Source organism: Gallinula chloropus (genome assembly GCF_964237585.1).
Source record: "Gallinula chloropus genome assembly, chromosome: 3".
NCBI lineage: Eukaryota > Metazoa > Chordata > Aves > Gruiformes > Rallidae > Gallinula > Gallinula chloropus.
The window spans coordinates 6,814,220-6,829,971 of NC_140087.1; the positions used below are offsets into that span (position 1 = coordinate 6,814,220).

Genomic DNA, 15,752 nt, shown 5'->3' on the forward strand with positions numbered 1-15,752 from the left:
CTTGTGGCTGAAAGAGGAGTGGTTCTGATCTTGAAATAGTTGTGCCCTCTTATTGATACTTTGATCCACAGCATGAGCAGAAATGTGTAAAGCAGGTGTGTATGTTGATCACAGGAATGTCAGGCATCTGTTATGAATGGGTTTTTAATTTTATCTAAGCAGTTCCTCTCTTAATGGGTGGAGATGGACAATTTGGGCATAATTTACTTTCAGACTAGGAGAAGTACGCTTGTGGAAGATCTGTTCCTTCCTCCAAAGAACTGCAGTGGCTTAAGGTGTTTCTGTCCTCTAGCAGTCTGCACAGTACCTCTGCTGGCATAGTAGTGATGAAGGTTGGCACCATCTCCCCCAGTTTGATGTGGTGTATTGGTGTGCATCCACCTGCCTCTGCAGTTGAAGGAGGTACGCAGGGTTGCCAGCTGCAGCAGCTGGGGCACAGCCTCTCCATCCCCCTCTGCCAGCTCTCCTGTGGAGGTGGTCATCTCCCAAGGGGGTGAGCAGTTAAAATGGAAACATCTGTAACTGTTGCTGAGATCTCTTCTGTTGGAGCCTTTTCATCAGCTGCTGAAAGGCTGTCCAAATTACAGTGGGCTTTCCAGGCTTGCTTTATCAGCAGTAACGCTGTCGAACCTGCAGCCCATCTCTCAAGGCCCAGGCTGTCAGCACTGTTTGTGAGGCTGGTGCCTCTGGTGTGGTCTTTGGTACCCCTGCTAAGTGTATGATTCCCTTCACTCTTCAGGAAGGCCTGCTACACAATGACAAATAAGGAGGCAGTTCACCTTGTTCTTCCCAGGCTGGAAATGTGTTTACACTTTTTACCAAGTGAAGTTTCTGAAGGGACAGTCTGTAACCTAGTTGCCTGCTAATGTTCCTTGAGGAAGAAAAGCTGTTTCTTGGTATCTAAGGGCAGTGTGCTGGTTGGGTTTTTTTGTACAAGTCATGCTTTCATGTGACTTAAAGATGTTAAGGTTAGGGTGATTTCTCCTCATTCAGCTGAAAAGACAAAATATACTCTGGAAGCTATTCAAGCAAAACAAAGACCACTTAGTGGTGTTACTGCTGCTTCCATTAAGTAGGCACTTGATGTTACAGCTAAGCATGTTGTAAATTATGATATTGCAGAATAATAATGCATCACAGAAAAAGTTCTATTTTTGACTCTTGAGCCTGTATTTGGGCAAAATATTTGCCATCTAAGTTATTATTTTAAAACTAAATAGAATTATTTTAAAATAGATGGATTATTTAAAATTACAACACAAAGTGATGTTGCATATTTAGAAAGATTTTAAGAGGGTTTGTTTGTTTTTAAGAGGTAGTATGTTCTATGGCAAGATTATTTTTTGTTTCACTCATGGAGAAAATGGTACATAGCTGCTGTTCAGTATCCTAGAAACAGAACTCTGTTACAAAGCAGAGTTAAATTTCTTATTGGATGGGGGTGTTAATAAGACCTAAGGTGAATAATGCCTTTCTTCAAGGCACTAAGTGAAAATTTGGTATTACTCATATTTAATACACGGGGACTCAAGGCCTTGGCACTGAGATTCAAGATGATGTTTAGGAGTAAATGTAAGTCTTCCAGCTCCTGCTCTTCCTGAGCTTACTTTAAACATCTTTTCAGAACTTGAATTTATTTGGGAATAGTGACCTAAATTAAACATCTAAAGTTTGCTTAAGTGTGGTCAATTGGTGTTCAAGACGATGGTAGTTAAATTACAGAATTTATGCTTCCAGGAAGTGGAGGAGGAATTCTCTTGTTGACTGAGGTTTGGCAGAAGGTGCTTGCTGAGAAGGCCCTTCATACCTGTGGTTCTCACAGAGTTTTTAGAAGTTGTAGTCTCCTTAAGTCGTTGTGTCTCATGCTGAATTCACAAACTGGTAAGTGGAGGATGCTAGGAAAGGACAGAAGCTTGGGAGAGATGGGTTAACCTCCTGCTGTCTGGAAGCCAGAAGAGTGGGACAAGCTCCAGACCCAGCTGTTTGCTGCTGACAGATAGAAGGAACAGCTGGATGAAAAGGAGCACACTGGGAACACCCTTCTCTTGCCCTTGTCACCAGCTTCCCTTTCAACCACAGGGACATTACCCAGGTTTTTTAAAGTTAAACCCTCCTCTGTTGAGAATTGCACTGGGGCTCTGCTAATCCAAGAGGTGAAGATGAAAATCACTTTGTACCACACACTTCGCTCTGCATGGCAGTGCTTCAATCTGTTAAGTAGGCAATGGAGGCTGTTCTACCTTTATCTTGTTAAAAAAGGGAGGGAGGAGGGTTAGGAGAAGGCAAGAAGCCTGCTTCCCACTTCCTTTCTTTCCACACAGTGTTAAAAAGGGAACAACAATCCAGCCCTTCTGGATTACATTATTAAACTTCCTTGTTTTGCATCAGAAACCCAATAGTTTGGAATAACTGCAAGCGAGTCTCAAGTAGTCCTTAAAAACAATTCAAGGAGTAATGCTTACAGTGTAAACCATCATACTTGGATGCTTTGGTGTGTCACTGGAAATTCAGAGTCGTGAATAGAGTTTTTAAAAAGCCAGGCAGCCACTTAGGTCTGTGAATAGATTGAGTGGCTTGGTTTTTATTCTATAGATTTAGTAATAGATCAGTTAAAATTCATTTGTCTAGTCTGTTTGGCATAACATGCATATTTTGAAATGTAAATGGGTGGGTTTAAGAGTGGGTTTGGTTGTTTTTTTTCTTTAAACTACTCAAAGAATCACTGCCAATTTAATGAATTACAGCCTGAAGATGTTTTTTTAAGGTTGCTCTTAAAAATTGGGATGGAGATGGTGAAAACATGGCTGAGGAGGGGAGCCTAGCATGGATGTGTGTGTGCACAGGATCACAGTGACACCTCACAAAGGTGTATGACGTGTTCTCCCCGTGTTAGAGCCGTTGGTACAGGCTGTGAACTGGGCGTAGGGTTTTTTTCTGCAAGAGGAAATCTGCTGCTGTAACACATTACTGGAATGTCTGTCACCTGCTGTAGAAAATAATTGGATTATATCATTCATTGCCTTGCTTCTCTGGCTATTTAGTTCTTAACACTACATTATACTTGGCAGCAGAGGGAGCCAACAGTGTTTGCATTGGTTTAGAAAATCACGGCGTTAGCTTTTAATTCTTTGTGCTTCTCCTCCTCTCAGTACATTCACAACACCCAAATGACAGTGTTTGGTACAACTGCAAACGTCTCTTGAGACTCACCAGCCACTGTAGATGTCTCTTGTGTGGTCTTGGCACTCTGTTTGGCAGGGACTGCATATAGGGGTACATGAATAAATGCCAAATATCTGAACATACGACATAAGCTGCTGAGAATAACACTGTGCATGCAGTGTTCTCTTCCAGGCAGCTTAAGGGCATTTGAACAGCTTTTTAAGGAAAGGTAGATACTGAAGTATAATTTTAGTGAATGGCTGTCATTCCTCTGGGCATAATAACATTTACATTCTTAATACAGTTGCTAAATTATTAGTTTTCTATCCAGAGCTGAAATATGCTTAGATGTTTTCACTGGGACCATAGAATTAGATTTTCTTTGCCTTGTGTCAAATTGTCCTGAGTTACAGTCTGATAACTACTGATGCCAACTACTGATGTGCTCTGATAGTGCTGGTGTTGCTCCTGGTGTAAAGCTCTAACTCTCTGGATTTGGGATGGTCTGTTAAGATCTGCAGCATTAGCATATCCACTTGAATGATACTTCGATGTCATTTTTGAAGACGCTTTACACCACCCAAGGTCTGAGCATGTGCATGTGTAGCTGGGAATCCTGTGCAGGGACTGTGACTCTTAAGGAACCTCCTCAGAATCTCCTGTGTAAAATGTATTTTGCTTGCAATAGCAGTTTGACAGAGGTGCATTTTTACTTTTCTGATCTCACCAATTGCCCACGTGGTTGACATTGTTATAAGCTTTCAGGAAGTTTTAGTTCCAGAGTAATTACTTCAGCAGTTCTAAAAGCTCACCTTTTCAGAGGTGAATTCTAGCAAAAGAAATGAAATGGAGTTTGTTAACATTAGTTTTGACATAATAGCTAAATCTTGGCAATGAGAGGATGCAGAGTGGGAAAGGACCTATCTAACCTATCTGTCAGGCCCTAGGGAGGACAAGCCATAGTAGTGTTACTCCTGGTAGAGAGAGGTCTGTGCTGTTGCTGACTACAGTTACAGATGTTCTACAGCCTTTCTGGGTTGGACAGTTTGGTGATTAATTAGCTGAAACATTAGAAACTTCTGCTAATACGACTTTGTCTTTCCTCCTAGGTCAGAATTTGAAAACTTTGCACTGTGGTAGGAGGATGCAGTCCTCTGTCTGAGCAGCCAGTCATGTCAGTGTCCCACTCCTGCCCCATGCCCCCTTGACTGAGTAGCTCAGAGCATTTACAAGAGCAGAGTACAGTTGCTGACTGCTCTTGCCTGCCTTGCTTCATCACCAGCTTACCTCCTGTGGGTCAGGCTAGCGCTTCAAACTTCTGTGTGATTCAGAAAAGTCATTAAAAAACACCCAGTGGATCCAGAACAGAGCACTGCCTCTTCCCCTATGCTTTGAACTGAGGGTCTTAATTTCACAAAAAGCCAGGCTTTATTGCATAGGAAACTTGAGATCAGCCTATCTTAGGAGCTTTGCTGATGTTGGAGTTCTTTGGCATTATCTTCCAAATTAGGGAAAATGTATTCACATTGTTTTCAGGATGTTGTTTACTTCTGATCTCCTTCCCTATCAGTACTCTGCACGCTTGGACTGGTGATCCCAAGAGATCATGCCTTTAAAACAAAGGGATATAAAAATTAATATCCAACTTCTTAAGCAACAAAAGAAAGCAGCATACCTCCAGCTACAGGGTGGAATGCATTGTATTTCTAATACAGAAGGATCTGTGTTGTATTTTACTTTGCATCCTGATTCTGAGAAAACTTACTCAGCCATTTTCATTTAAAGCAACTGCTTCTCATTAACTCCTGACTTTGGAAGGTAAGCATCAATTGTCATTTAATTTATCATGAAGTTACTAGTTTCCCATCCATGGTGGAGAAAGCTCTGTTCCTAAAGTCCCTGAACCTTTTGAAGATAATGGACTTGCATCTTGACTTGTAGTATGGGACTTAGAGTACGTCTAATCTAAGTTTCTTAAAAGTTATGGGGAGGAAGTGATTCTCTGGCAGATGTGGGTTTCTAAAGGCTCTTTCATGTTAGACTAAGTGAAGAGTAAGATGGGTTTATGGAGAACAGATGAGCTGGTCCCAGCTGAAGAAAATGGGCTTTCTTTCTAGACGAATGCATATGTGAGCATCTGTGTAAGTGTGTGTCCGCAGTTAACTTGTCCTGTTTGGATATGAGAAAATGATGAGAATGTCAGTTACACTCTGCTAACTTTTTTGAGAAATGGGGAAGCAAGTTGTGTATTAAACAGTTTGTTTATTAATGCTGGTTTCTGAAGACAATTCAGGCTGAGTGCAGTCTCTGCTATCCCGTGTCCTTTGTGCTGACTTGAGCTGTCAAAGGGGATTTGCTAAAGGACAGAACTGTGATATAATCCCCCTCCCCGACTGATCCTTCACTCTTATGGGTGTAACTTTCTTTTGCTCATGTAAATGGATCCAGTTAATGTCAAGTTGCACCAGTGGTTTTCCTCTGGACTCTGGCCAGGGGTTCCTAGGGCATGGACCAGGGAGCTGTGATCCAGTGAGGTGCTGAGACCTGGTGTTGAAGGCACAGGAGGGTACCTACAGCATCTCCATGAACAGGCAGGGCGGCCCAGTATTAATACATGTTCTTCTTATCATCTCCATATTCCAGCTGAAAGTGAGCTGCTTATCTGCAGAACAGGCTTTAGGCAAGCTAGAAACAACTTCTCAATGGTGGGGCACAGTGGTGGTTAGTTCAAGAGAGCAGGACAGCTGCTGGGCTGTTTTGTGATTTGCAAGGGCTTTATAAAAATGTTTTTTTCACTAGGTGGGTAATTGGTTGAAAGTATTTTGGGGTTTACTTGTTCCCCATCCCTTTAGCATCAGAAAGATGGAAGTTTTAAACAGATTTGATGAACCACTCTTCTTGTACTCCTCATGCTCAGAATTGACTTTCTCCCCAAACATGATGGCATTCAGGATTTGAGGGTTTCTTCTACAGCAAAGGGCATTTGCAGAGACCTGTAGTAACCATGCTGTCTGTATGCTGGTTCATAGGTTTCAATCTAGCTTCCTGATGATTGATGTGCTTCAGTTTGATTTAACTTGTTGGGCTCAACACAGAGATTACTGTCTGGGAATGGAAGTATCTGTGGCAGGCAGGAAGTCAGATAAGGAGAAGTACTTAAACATCATAAAAATCAACATCTTAGTCAGGTAACTTAGTCTCTAGTGCCAGCAGTTCATGAAGGGTTAATATTTGTTAATTCTGGGAAAGGTGAGAGAATGGTACCATCTGCCCTGACAGGTTTTTAACCTTTCTTTCTTTACAAAGTATCAATGATCTACAGTAGTGAAACACTACTGAAGCCTTGGAATTTTGTTTACAAAAATGAAGAATGCTTGAGGAAATAGAAGGGAACAAAACATGTGTGTGTTTTACAAGACTTGGAAATAAGCCAAAGCCATTACTTTGTGGAAACAGTAGGGTTTTCTGTAAATAATCTAGCTAGCACATAAATAACTCACATGTGGGAACTGGGACAACAGAGCCAGTTGTAGGCGACTGTAGAGCATGTAGCCACCACTTGTCATGTATGTTGGATAACCTGCCACTTCAGCTGAGATCCCTCTGAAAGGATGTACCTGGGAGCAGCCCAGGGAAGATCTGATTCTAGGATATTTATAAATTATGGCTGGAGGCTCAGAAAAGAGGGTAAAAAGGCATAGGTCAGGGTATCAGTGAAACTTTTAAAAGAAAAATGATAATAATAACTATGAAAAAATAACAAGCAGGTTGCCTGGGGGTGGTGGGGAGCCTTTAAATCACTGTATCTGAATAAAAATGCAAAGCAGTGTGTTCAGTGCAGAACTCTTCTGCAGGTAGCAGCAATGGTCTTCTGTGTACCTGACAATCTCCTTGTTCAAAAGGAGTTTTGATTCTCTTTTTGTCTGTTTGCTCCTGCATTGCCACCCCCCACCCTCCTCTCACCCACTCAGAGACAACATTACACCTTGGGAGACAGCTGGAATGTTTTGTGCTGCCAGTGCTTTTAGTATCATGTTTCCATTTATCAGTTGGATGGAAGAGTTAGGATTTATACATCTTGATGACACTTTCTCTGAAACATAGATTTAAGTAAGGAACACTTTTAAATGTCTGCCCCAGGAGGATGTTTGTCATTCCTGTCTTTTGCAGTTATTTTTTTAAACAAACTTTTCTCCCCTCTTGAGTCCCTTTTGTTGGTTGATGATATTAGAGCAGAGTATTGCCTCCTTTTCTCTCTAAGTCTGAGTGTCAGGAGAATTGATGTGTCAAGACAGACACTTGAAGTAAAATAGAGCATTTTCTCTGGACAGAGGAACTGAGTGAGATCATGTGAGGAGTCTCAGGAAGTTCTGTTAGAATCATAGACTCGCAGACTGGTTTGGGTTGGATGGGACCTCAGAGATTATCTAGTTCCAACCCCCTTGCCACGGGCAGGGACACCCTCCACTAGACCAGGTTGCCTGAAGCCCCATCCAAATTTATGAAGGGGAAGAGTTTCCATGGTACCTATGTACAGTATTTTCACTGCACGTGGTTGTGTGAGCTACAGTCTGATTTCCTGAGGCTCAAGGGTACACAGGTCTCAAGGGTGGGCTCCTGTCAGATTTTTCTGTGCCTTGGGCTCAGGCCACAGCCTGTGCTCACTTGTGTGCAGGTGGCTTCTGGAATCACAAAAGGTTGAGGAGCTCAGTGTCTGGAGCCTTTGGTTCTGTGTAAGGCTGAGTGATTGGGAATTCCTGGTGTTGAAAGTTACAGGTAAAGTACTAGTCAGGGTGATGCAGTGCAGCTACATAACTCCAGTGTCTATGGCATTTTTTTTATTTTTAAAAATGTAATTTAATATAAAAAAAAATCCAAAACATATTGAACCCTTGGGGAGACTTGATGGTGCCAGCAGCTGATCAAAGAAAGGGAAGATTGGAGAAGACTTTGCCAACATTGGTCACAACGGTTAGAGAACTTCACTCTGGCCCTCTGTGAGCAAGAAGGATGAGCACAAGGTTATAAACACGTAAGGTAAGAGTAGTGTTGTTGTCTAGAAGGTAAAATCCCTGTTTCAGGATGATTTATATCTGGTTTTGGCCTGCCCACAGTGACAGTAGCTATGTCTGAGCAGAAACTCGAAAGCACCTAAATGCTGAAGGTTGGTGGGGATTGTTGGGGGTTTTTTTTACTCCCCCTAAATGGCTGGAATGATTGATTGGTCATAGGAAGGCTTCTGGGGACAGTGTTCCTGCTGTAATACGTGAGCTGTGTTTCTGGGAGCATTTGAACTTTCTACACTCCCTTTAAATAAAGCTCCCAGCCCGTGGTTATGTAGCGGATTAATAGTAACAGCTGTGGGGTAACAGAGGATTAAAGCTGGCTTAGCATATGAGAACATCAGTGATAAAATGCACCTGGTATGAAGCCTCCAAAGACTTACAGGATTGATTGTAAATAGTAAATATGTTTCTGTGGTGTTTATCTGTTACTCTGCTTGTGACTACTGGGTTGCTTTCAGAAGGTTTGTTTGAGGGGGCTGTGAGGTGAATGGTGTTTTCAGAGGGGTGGTTATGTAGAGAAGTTGGGAGAGATTGACACCACCTTGAAATATTTCTACGGAGTGTTTTGTTGGCTAGGTGGGGAGCCTCATGCTTTGCAGAGTGAAAAGCAGCGAGCCAGTCACACTTAGTGCTAGTGCAGCTCTGTTTCATCGTGGATTAATTTGTCTCACCTTTTTTCCTGCAGGGATTTGGTAGGGTAGGGAAAGGATTATGAAAGGAAATATGGTAATGTAGTTCAAACTACACTGGAAGCTCAGAAATACTTTAAAACATTTACTCCAGGCTGTAGTGTTCAGTTCAGGCTACTGAGCTCCTGCCTGGGAACAAGGCACTGGTAGGCTGCAATCAGCCACAAACAGAACATCACACAGTGCCTGTGAGGAAAAAGCCACAAATGGATAAATAACTTTAAACCAGCTTTGCCCCATGTGTTTTAATGTATCTGTCCAGTGATAAGGTGATAAAAAATGAAGAATTAATTCTATTCATAGGTTAAGATGACTCATACTAAATAATTCAAGTGTGCACAGAAGTAATTGAGGCTTTTTTCTCATAGGATTATACAGACTCTTGGGCTCATGTGTCTGTTGCAAGTTAAGAGCATATTCTTTCACCTCACCTTCAAATCTACTTCTTCCAAAATAAGCTTGAAGCTCTTTGTCTGTGGCACCCTTGTAGAGACACCGATCAGAGCTGTGCAAAGCGTTTCAGTGTCACCCTTACATTTGTGCAACCTTGTTCCATGTAGGTAGTGGAACCAGAAGGAAGCCTCAAATCACCTGTGGTGCCACAGGATATTTTAAGACTTGATACAGTCACGTACATATGTTTGCTTGCTCTGTTTGTATGGATTGTGTGGAATGAATTGCTCTAGGGTACTACCACATTGCAACTCATTTATACTGTGTTTTCCATTATTGCTAGTTTTTCTAGGTACAAAAATAGGGAAAATTATGTTCTTCAGCCATATATCATGTCCTCTGTAACATGCATAGCTTAAGTTTAGCTTCTAACGTATTCACTATTTTTTAAATATCAAATTCCTCTTGTAAACCAAATAATTGAGATAGAGCTGGCTAATGACTAGCTGGGAGAACGTACATGGCTAAAATACCCCTTTAAGTGGGCTTCCACACCTTAGTTTTCCTCTTAAAATTTGCAGTTGATGTCTTTTCAAGTTTACAACTTTCCTGTTGGTACACTTTTTGTGTTTGTTTATAGATTGTATTATATATATTTTGTATACTCACGATAATGTTTCTGAGGTGCTTTTCCTAAATACACCCTTCCTCAATTATTTTTTTTTTTTAAAGCAAACTAATTCTGACCTTTTTCTGTACTTTCAGAGCATTTTTCCAGTCTGTGCACAGGCAGGTGTTATCCCTTGAGGGGAACTTGTATTTGTTATTATCTCCCCTGATGACTGAGTTTTGTCATGTTGAGATTCAGCACCGTCACTTCCAGAAAAGCCAATCATACCTATGCTTGGGAGTGAAGCTTTGAGAAACAATTTCATGCTTGCATGCAAATATGTCCTAGTATAAAAAAGAAAGAAAAAATGAAATTAAAGGGGTGTGCAAAATTGGTTTTAAGTTTATTGAGAAGGTTGGTCTGTGTGTTTCTGATGGGTGCTGACAACATTTTGGACTCGGTTAGAGGCACCCATCGCTTCATAGAGAGTACAGCTCACCTCACCGGGCTGTGCTGGGGGCTGGGACCTGGCTTGTATTTGCCCTGCAGTCATGCTAGTTCAAATGCAGTCATGATTTAAACAGTGATAAAACCTGTGATATAATTAAATAGTGATATAATAGTGATACTGTTTCTCTTGTACACTGGCCAAGCGATTGCTGTAAGAGGTTAATTCTGGTTTAGTATGCAGTGTGGTATTTTACCCTAGGGATAGGGTACATCTTATGTAAAGCAGTTGACTTAGAAAGCCTTAAGCAAGGCAAAAAGGCCTTGCAGGAAAAGCCATGCTGACTATTTTCAATAATGAATTTTTCTTCTTAAATTTTTTCTGCTCCCCTTGATTTGTACATGTCCTTAACCTGTATCACAAGTAATCTCTGGCAAGAGAGAGGGGCTGAGCAGGAAAAGTCCAGGTAAACTTAAGATGCAAGATGTGTCTGCTTTCCTTCTGCTTTCTATATACTTTTCCCTGATAATACTTCTGGCCCTAGGAGCAAATGACAACAGAAGCTTCCCTCAGCCCCCCCAAAATTATTAGATTTTCTTCAAATAATTTTTCTACAAGATTTCCTTATTACTGCCAATGGAGCACAGACACTTTGGGGTATGCCTCAGAGAGAGGTACATGGCAACTGTAGTTTAATCACTCATTTCCTGGTAAGATTCCAGTTCCAGTGGTAAACTAGATTAGTTGCAGTTTGGCTGCAGTGAGAAGAAGCTCACAGCTAATGTAGACCCAGGGCTGCCAAATAGCATTGGTACAGTATTCTTCAGTATATAATGTCCTGTGGGTTTTAAATCTTTATTTCTTTCCCTTTCTTTTCAAATAAAATCTTTGTTACAGGCAAAAGCAGCAAATTAACAACTTGCATCAGAAGATAAGGGAGAACGAGTTACGAGCTCAACACGCGAGACTGAGCCACCTTGTGAACTGTGAGGAATCTTACATGACCAACTTGCAGGTAAGGTGGATGGTTTTCTTTTAGCAAAGCTTTCCATTGCCCAGTGACACCTGAAAACATGTTCACAATTTACTGCAGGCCAAACTTTAGAGCTTTTCTGATCATTCATGGTTGAGTAGCTGTATAGCTGTAAATGGCATAGAGAACACCCTCTGAGCGTTGTGGATTACTGTAGGTTTGCAGAAGTCTGTTATGCTAATATTATGGACATGCTAGCTTTGAAATATGATAAAAGGAAGTAAGAGTAAGGGTTTGACACTGTGTAGCACAGTTATGCAGGGAGATATTCTATCAAACTACTTTCTCTCCTAGTATCTGAAAACAACTGATGGAAGGTTTGCTGAAGAGAAGGAGGTAGCAGTCCAAGTTGTGGTTAGGTTGTACTGATAGAATGCATGGAAGAGACATGAGAAGGCTAAGAGCCTTCTGGAATACCCTTCCACAAGACACCTGAAAAGGACATGGATAGGTCCTCCTAGGGAGACTTAATTCTGAAAGGCAATGTGTGGTGGTATTTTGGGCATACCTGTCCTAGTTGTATCTAGCTAGCATAAATATCAGAAAGTGTAAGGATGGGGTAACATAGGCTAACCAGGAAATGCAGGTCAGTTTGAGGGCTGCAACTGCTACCCTGCCATGGCACACACATTCTGTCTCCAGACCTCAGCATATCTAAAAGGCAATGGAAAAGGGAATGATAAATGCAGATATGTGGAGAAATAGCTCTTTTGCCTCCCTTTTATTACCATAACTTTTTCTGGCACAAACACTGCCCCAGGATCTCAGCTAGCATACTGCAGCAGGACGTTCACTGTGTCCTTGGAATAACACAGCTGTGCATCAGGTGAGACTCTGGCTTGTGTGAGACAGGAGAGGAATTCAGCTGGAGCCTCATTCTGTTTAGGTATTTAGAAACTTTCTTGGACAAGTAGCAATGTAGATTTTGGTGCTTATAGAAGTTCTTTTATAAAATGCTTTAAAATTCTGCCTAGAGTTAGATTTTTGGAAAAAAAAACAAAGGAGGAAAAAATTACTGCAGAAATGAAAACTTTAGTGTATGTGCCTTAGTATATTGTACTACTGTTGCATTCATCTTTCATAATTTTCTAAATTAGAAGTTAGAATTTATAATGTAGTAGGTTTCCTACTTGATTTGCATGCCTTCTATAACAATAACTTACAATTGCAAATGTCCTTTATGGAGGTTTCAATCTCTTGTCATGCTTTGCTGAAGGAGCATTACTGGTTAAAAGTATTGACTGTATAGTTTCTTTAAAGATAGCAATTTATGATATTAAAAGAATTTTGAAACTGAAAGCCTAATGGGATGCATCTCCTTTCTCATCCCACGTGCAATTGATTTCCATTCTGTGCTTGTCTGTCTGTGGGCAGTGGAGGTAGAAGAGTAATTTTGAACTGTATGAAATGGGGGGGAGGAGGGGTTTGGTACACAGGACACATGGTAGGAGGCCCCTCTTCTGATTGTAGAGTCCCCTCACACCCTTCCATAAATCTGAGGGGAAGCTGTCCCCACAGTGTTCATTTTGATGTGTTGTGAATGTGGAGATGTGTAGCTGCTGTATTCTTGCTCTAAAGTCCTGAAATAGATGCTGTTACCCTATATTTTGATGTTTGGAAAACCAACCCCCCAACTTTCCTGACAGTGGAACAAAAAACAAACAGTGGCTGTTTCCTGTTGTGCTGCTGAAGTACACGGTGACAGGTGTGAGTTCATTGTGTGATTACCTGGTTTCTCTTTGTCAGCAGCCCCAGTATGAGAGCACAGCGCTGCAGCCTCACCTTTCAGAGAGACCGACATCCCACCTCGAGGAGCTGGAGCGAAAGGTTGCAGAAGCTGAGAATAAGGAGTTGCAGCTCAGTGAATTTGTGAAACAAATTTCAAGCAAATCTAGTGAGGAGAAAAAGAAGATGGAGGAGAAAGTAAGTGTCTTTCGTTTTCCAGATTTCCTTCTGACACTATTATAACAGCATGTATATTGTTTGCTAGAAAACAACTTAGTTTGTGGGTTGCTGAGCTGTTCAAAAGGTAGATAAGACTATCTGTGATGCAAGAAATGATAGTGATTGTAAGTGTTGGCAGTGGATAAATCTGAGCTTGTGAATACATCCTAAAAAGTGATGAAATGGCAATCATGATGATGGCTTTAACCAAGCATCAGTTAAACTGACTTTGAAGAAAAGCTGCTTAGCTCTAAGAATTCACGTAGTTGGAGGTGTTTGTTATAGTAAAGAGTCATTTAAAAACATAGAGTGTGAAAATAGAATCCATAGTTTTGGTATGGTTTGTAAATGTGGGCCCTGTGCTGTGAGATGCACATACCAGTGTGTATGTGCCTACTCAGCAGGAGCAGTCCTACTGTAGCCTTGCTAGGATGTGCAGAGTAGATGTGAGTCTGAGAGGAGGAAGGGGCTTAGATGTCTGATGTCCGTGTTCTTAGAATTGTTTCTTTGGAGGCTGAAGTAATTCCCAGGGGCAGCTTTGAATGTTCTGACAGGCTCCCTTTGTTGCAGGCAGGAATGTGCCACTGGACAAGTGGTTCCTAAATAGTGTTCTAGGGATACATTGTCACTGTTACCTGGACCCTATTACTAGGCTTGGATTTATATTAATGCAGGTTCAAGGGGTACAAGCAGTATGATGCAGTGAAGTGGCATGTGGGAAGACAAAGGGTAATTTGTCTCAAGTTCTGCTTATACCATTTCCTATGAACCCTGCAGTGTGCCCTTCACCAAGAGCAATATTCAGGAAGGGCAGAAATTGGATGATGATGCTTCTCCCATCTCAGCTCTTTCTACTTGTGTTCTTCACTGCTTAGGAACTGCTGCTGTAGGTGGTGGCAGTGGTGAGGACCTGTGCAGAGGTGCTTGTGTCTGTAGCTAGGAGCCTGATTCACTGCACAGGCCCGATTCACCCCTTAACACCCACCCATTCTGGCACTGAACAAAAGCCTCTCAAGGAGAGAAAGGGCAAGGAGGGAGAGCATGTGTTCCTGTAATAAAATTAGGACTCTTCTGTTTGTGGGAAGGCTGGAAAGGGAGGAATGAGCTGTGCTGTGTTCCTGCAGGGATGTGGCAGGCTGGTAAGTGAGCAGCCTGGGTGCTGAGCCTGGGGATAGCCATCTCTGGAGTTCTGCTGCTATGCTTACAGGGGGATCACCCAGTACCCAAAAGGCTTGGTGTCCCAGGTCAGTGGCTGATACTAGGTGACAGAAATACAATTTATGTGTTGAACTGAGGGATTGTTGCCAACAGCTGTGCTAGAGTTATTTCTGAGTGAATCCCTGCCCCTTTGAGGAGGGCAAGCTTTTGCATCCCAAAGACATGGAGTGGGTGAAATGCTGTTGACATTCAGGTGAGCTTTGCTTGTCAGTGTATGCCTAAAAAAACACATAGACATTTAGGTCCAGGTTACTGGCATGTGTTTCTACTTCTCTGCTCTACTTCTGCAAGTAATATTATGTTTTCCTGCATCGGAGCTTTTAACATAAAATATTTAACTGGAGTGTACAGATGGTGTGTTTTTGACAATCACAAATGGTCTGTGACCATTCAGTGTAGGTGGGAGGAAAGAAAGCTTAAGAATACTCCTGTTTTCCTTGACCATCTTTTGTCAGTAGTGAGAAGTCTAGGAAAAGTCTCCCTCATCACAAAACCAGATGTATTGGAACTGGAAGAGGTTCAGAGAAGAACAGTAAGGGAGATATCCATCAGAAAAATCACAGAAGGAATGAAGTGGCTGAAAGGGAGTATGATGGAGTCTACAGAGCCACAAGTAGCCTGGAAGGGACGGAGGACAATAAGCTCCTCACTACAGCTTGTGTTGCAGGAGTAGGGGAACATCTAGTGAAGCCCTAGCAGCTAGTGATTAGCAAAAGATGCTGATTAGTCAGTGTAGGATTGAGGTAATTGAGAACTCTTTAATTGGCACAGAAATTTCAGAAAGCCTGAAAAAGCTTCCATGATGTGGCTGGCCTGGCAGTTGTGGTAGCTCTTTGCAGCTTCCAAGCTTTTCTATATGGTAAGGGAGATGCTGCACTACTCTTCACCAGTGTCTGTGTCATGAGTACCTAAGTTTCTCCTTTCCCTTATGCCAAGTGTGAATGTCCCTCTTGGCATCTGCAGGTGTTGCAGCCCTCACTTTAGTTTTGAGACATTTCATCTGGAAATCAGACTGCTAGGCTGGAAGTGGTTCAGTTCAGACACCCTTACTCTGCTGGCTCCTCCTTTGGTGTTTAATTGCCAAGAGGTGAGGGCTTTCCTGTTTGTTCCTGCCCCAGCAAAGCCATCAGTAGTGTGTGAGAAGGAGGAAGCTGAAAAAAACAAACCCCAAAGCTTGTTTTTTCCCACA

General features: G+C 42.0%; 1 protein-coding gene across 1 annotated transcript in view; it reads left to right on the forward strand.

The window, feature by feature from the left end:
* The window catches only part of CEP85L (centrosomal protein 85L), a gene marked incomplete at its 5' end in the record, with an annotated part of 113,306 nt that overhangs the window by 84,353 nt on the left and 13,201 nt on the right, over positions 1-15,752 (forward strand). The window contains 2 exons of the mRNA XM_084261974.1: positions 11,266-11,383; positions 13,148-13,324. Of these exons, the coding sequence (XP_084118100.1) occupies positions 11,266-11,383; positions 13,148-13,324 (295 nt within the window). The remainder of the gene's footprint in view (positions 1-11,265; positions 11,384-13,147; positions 13,325-15,752) is intronic.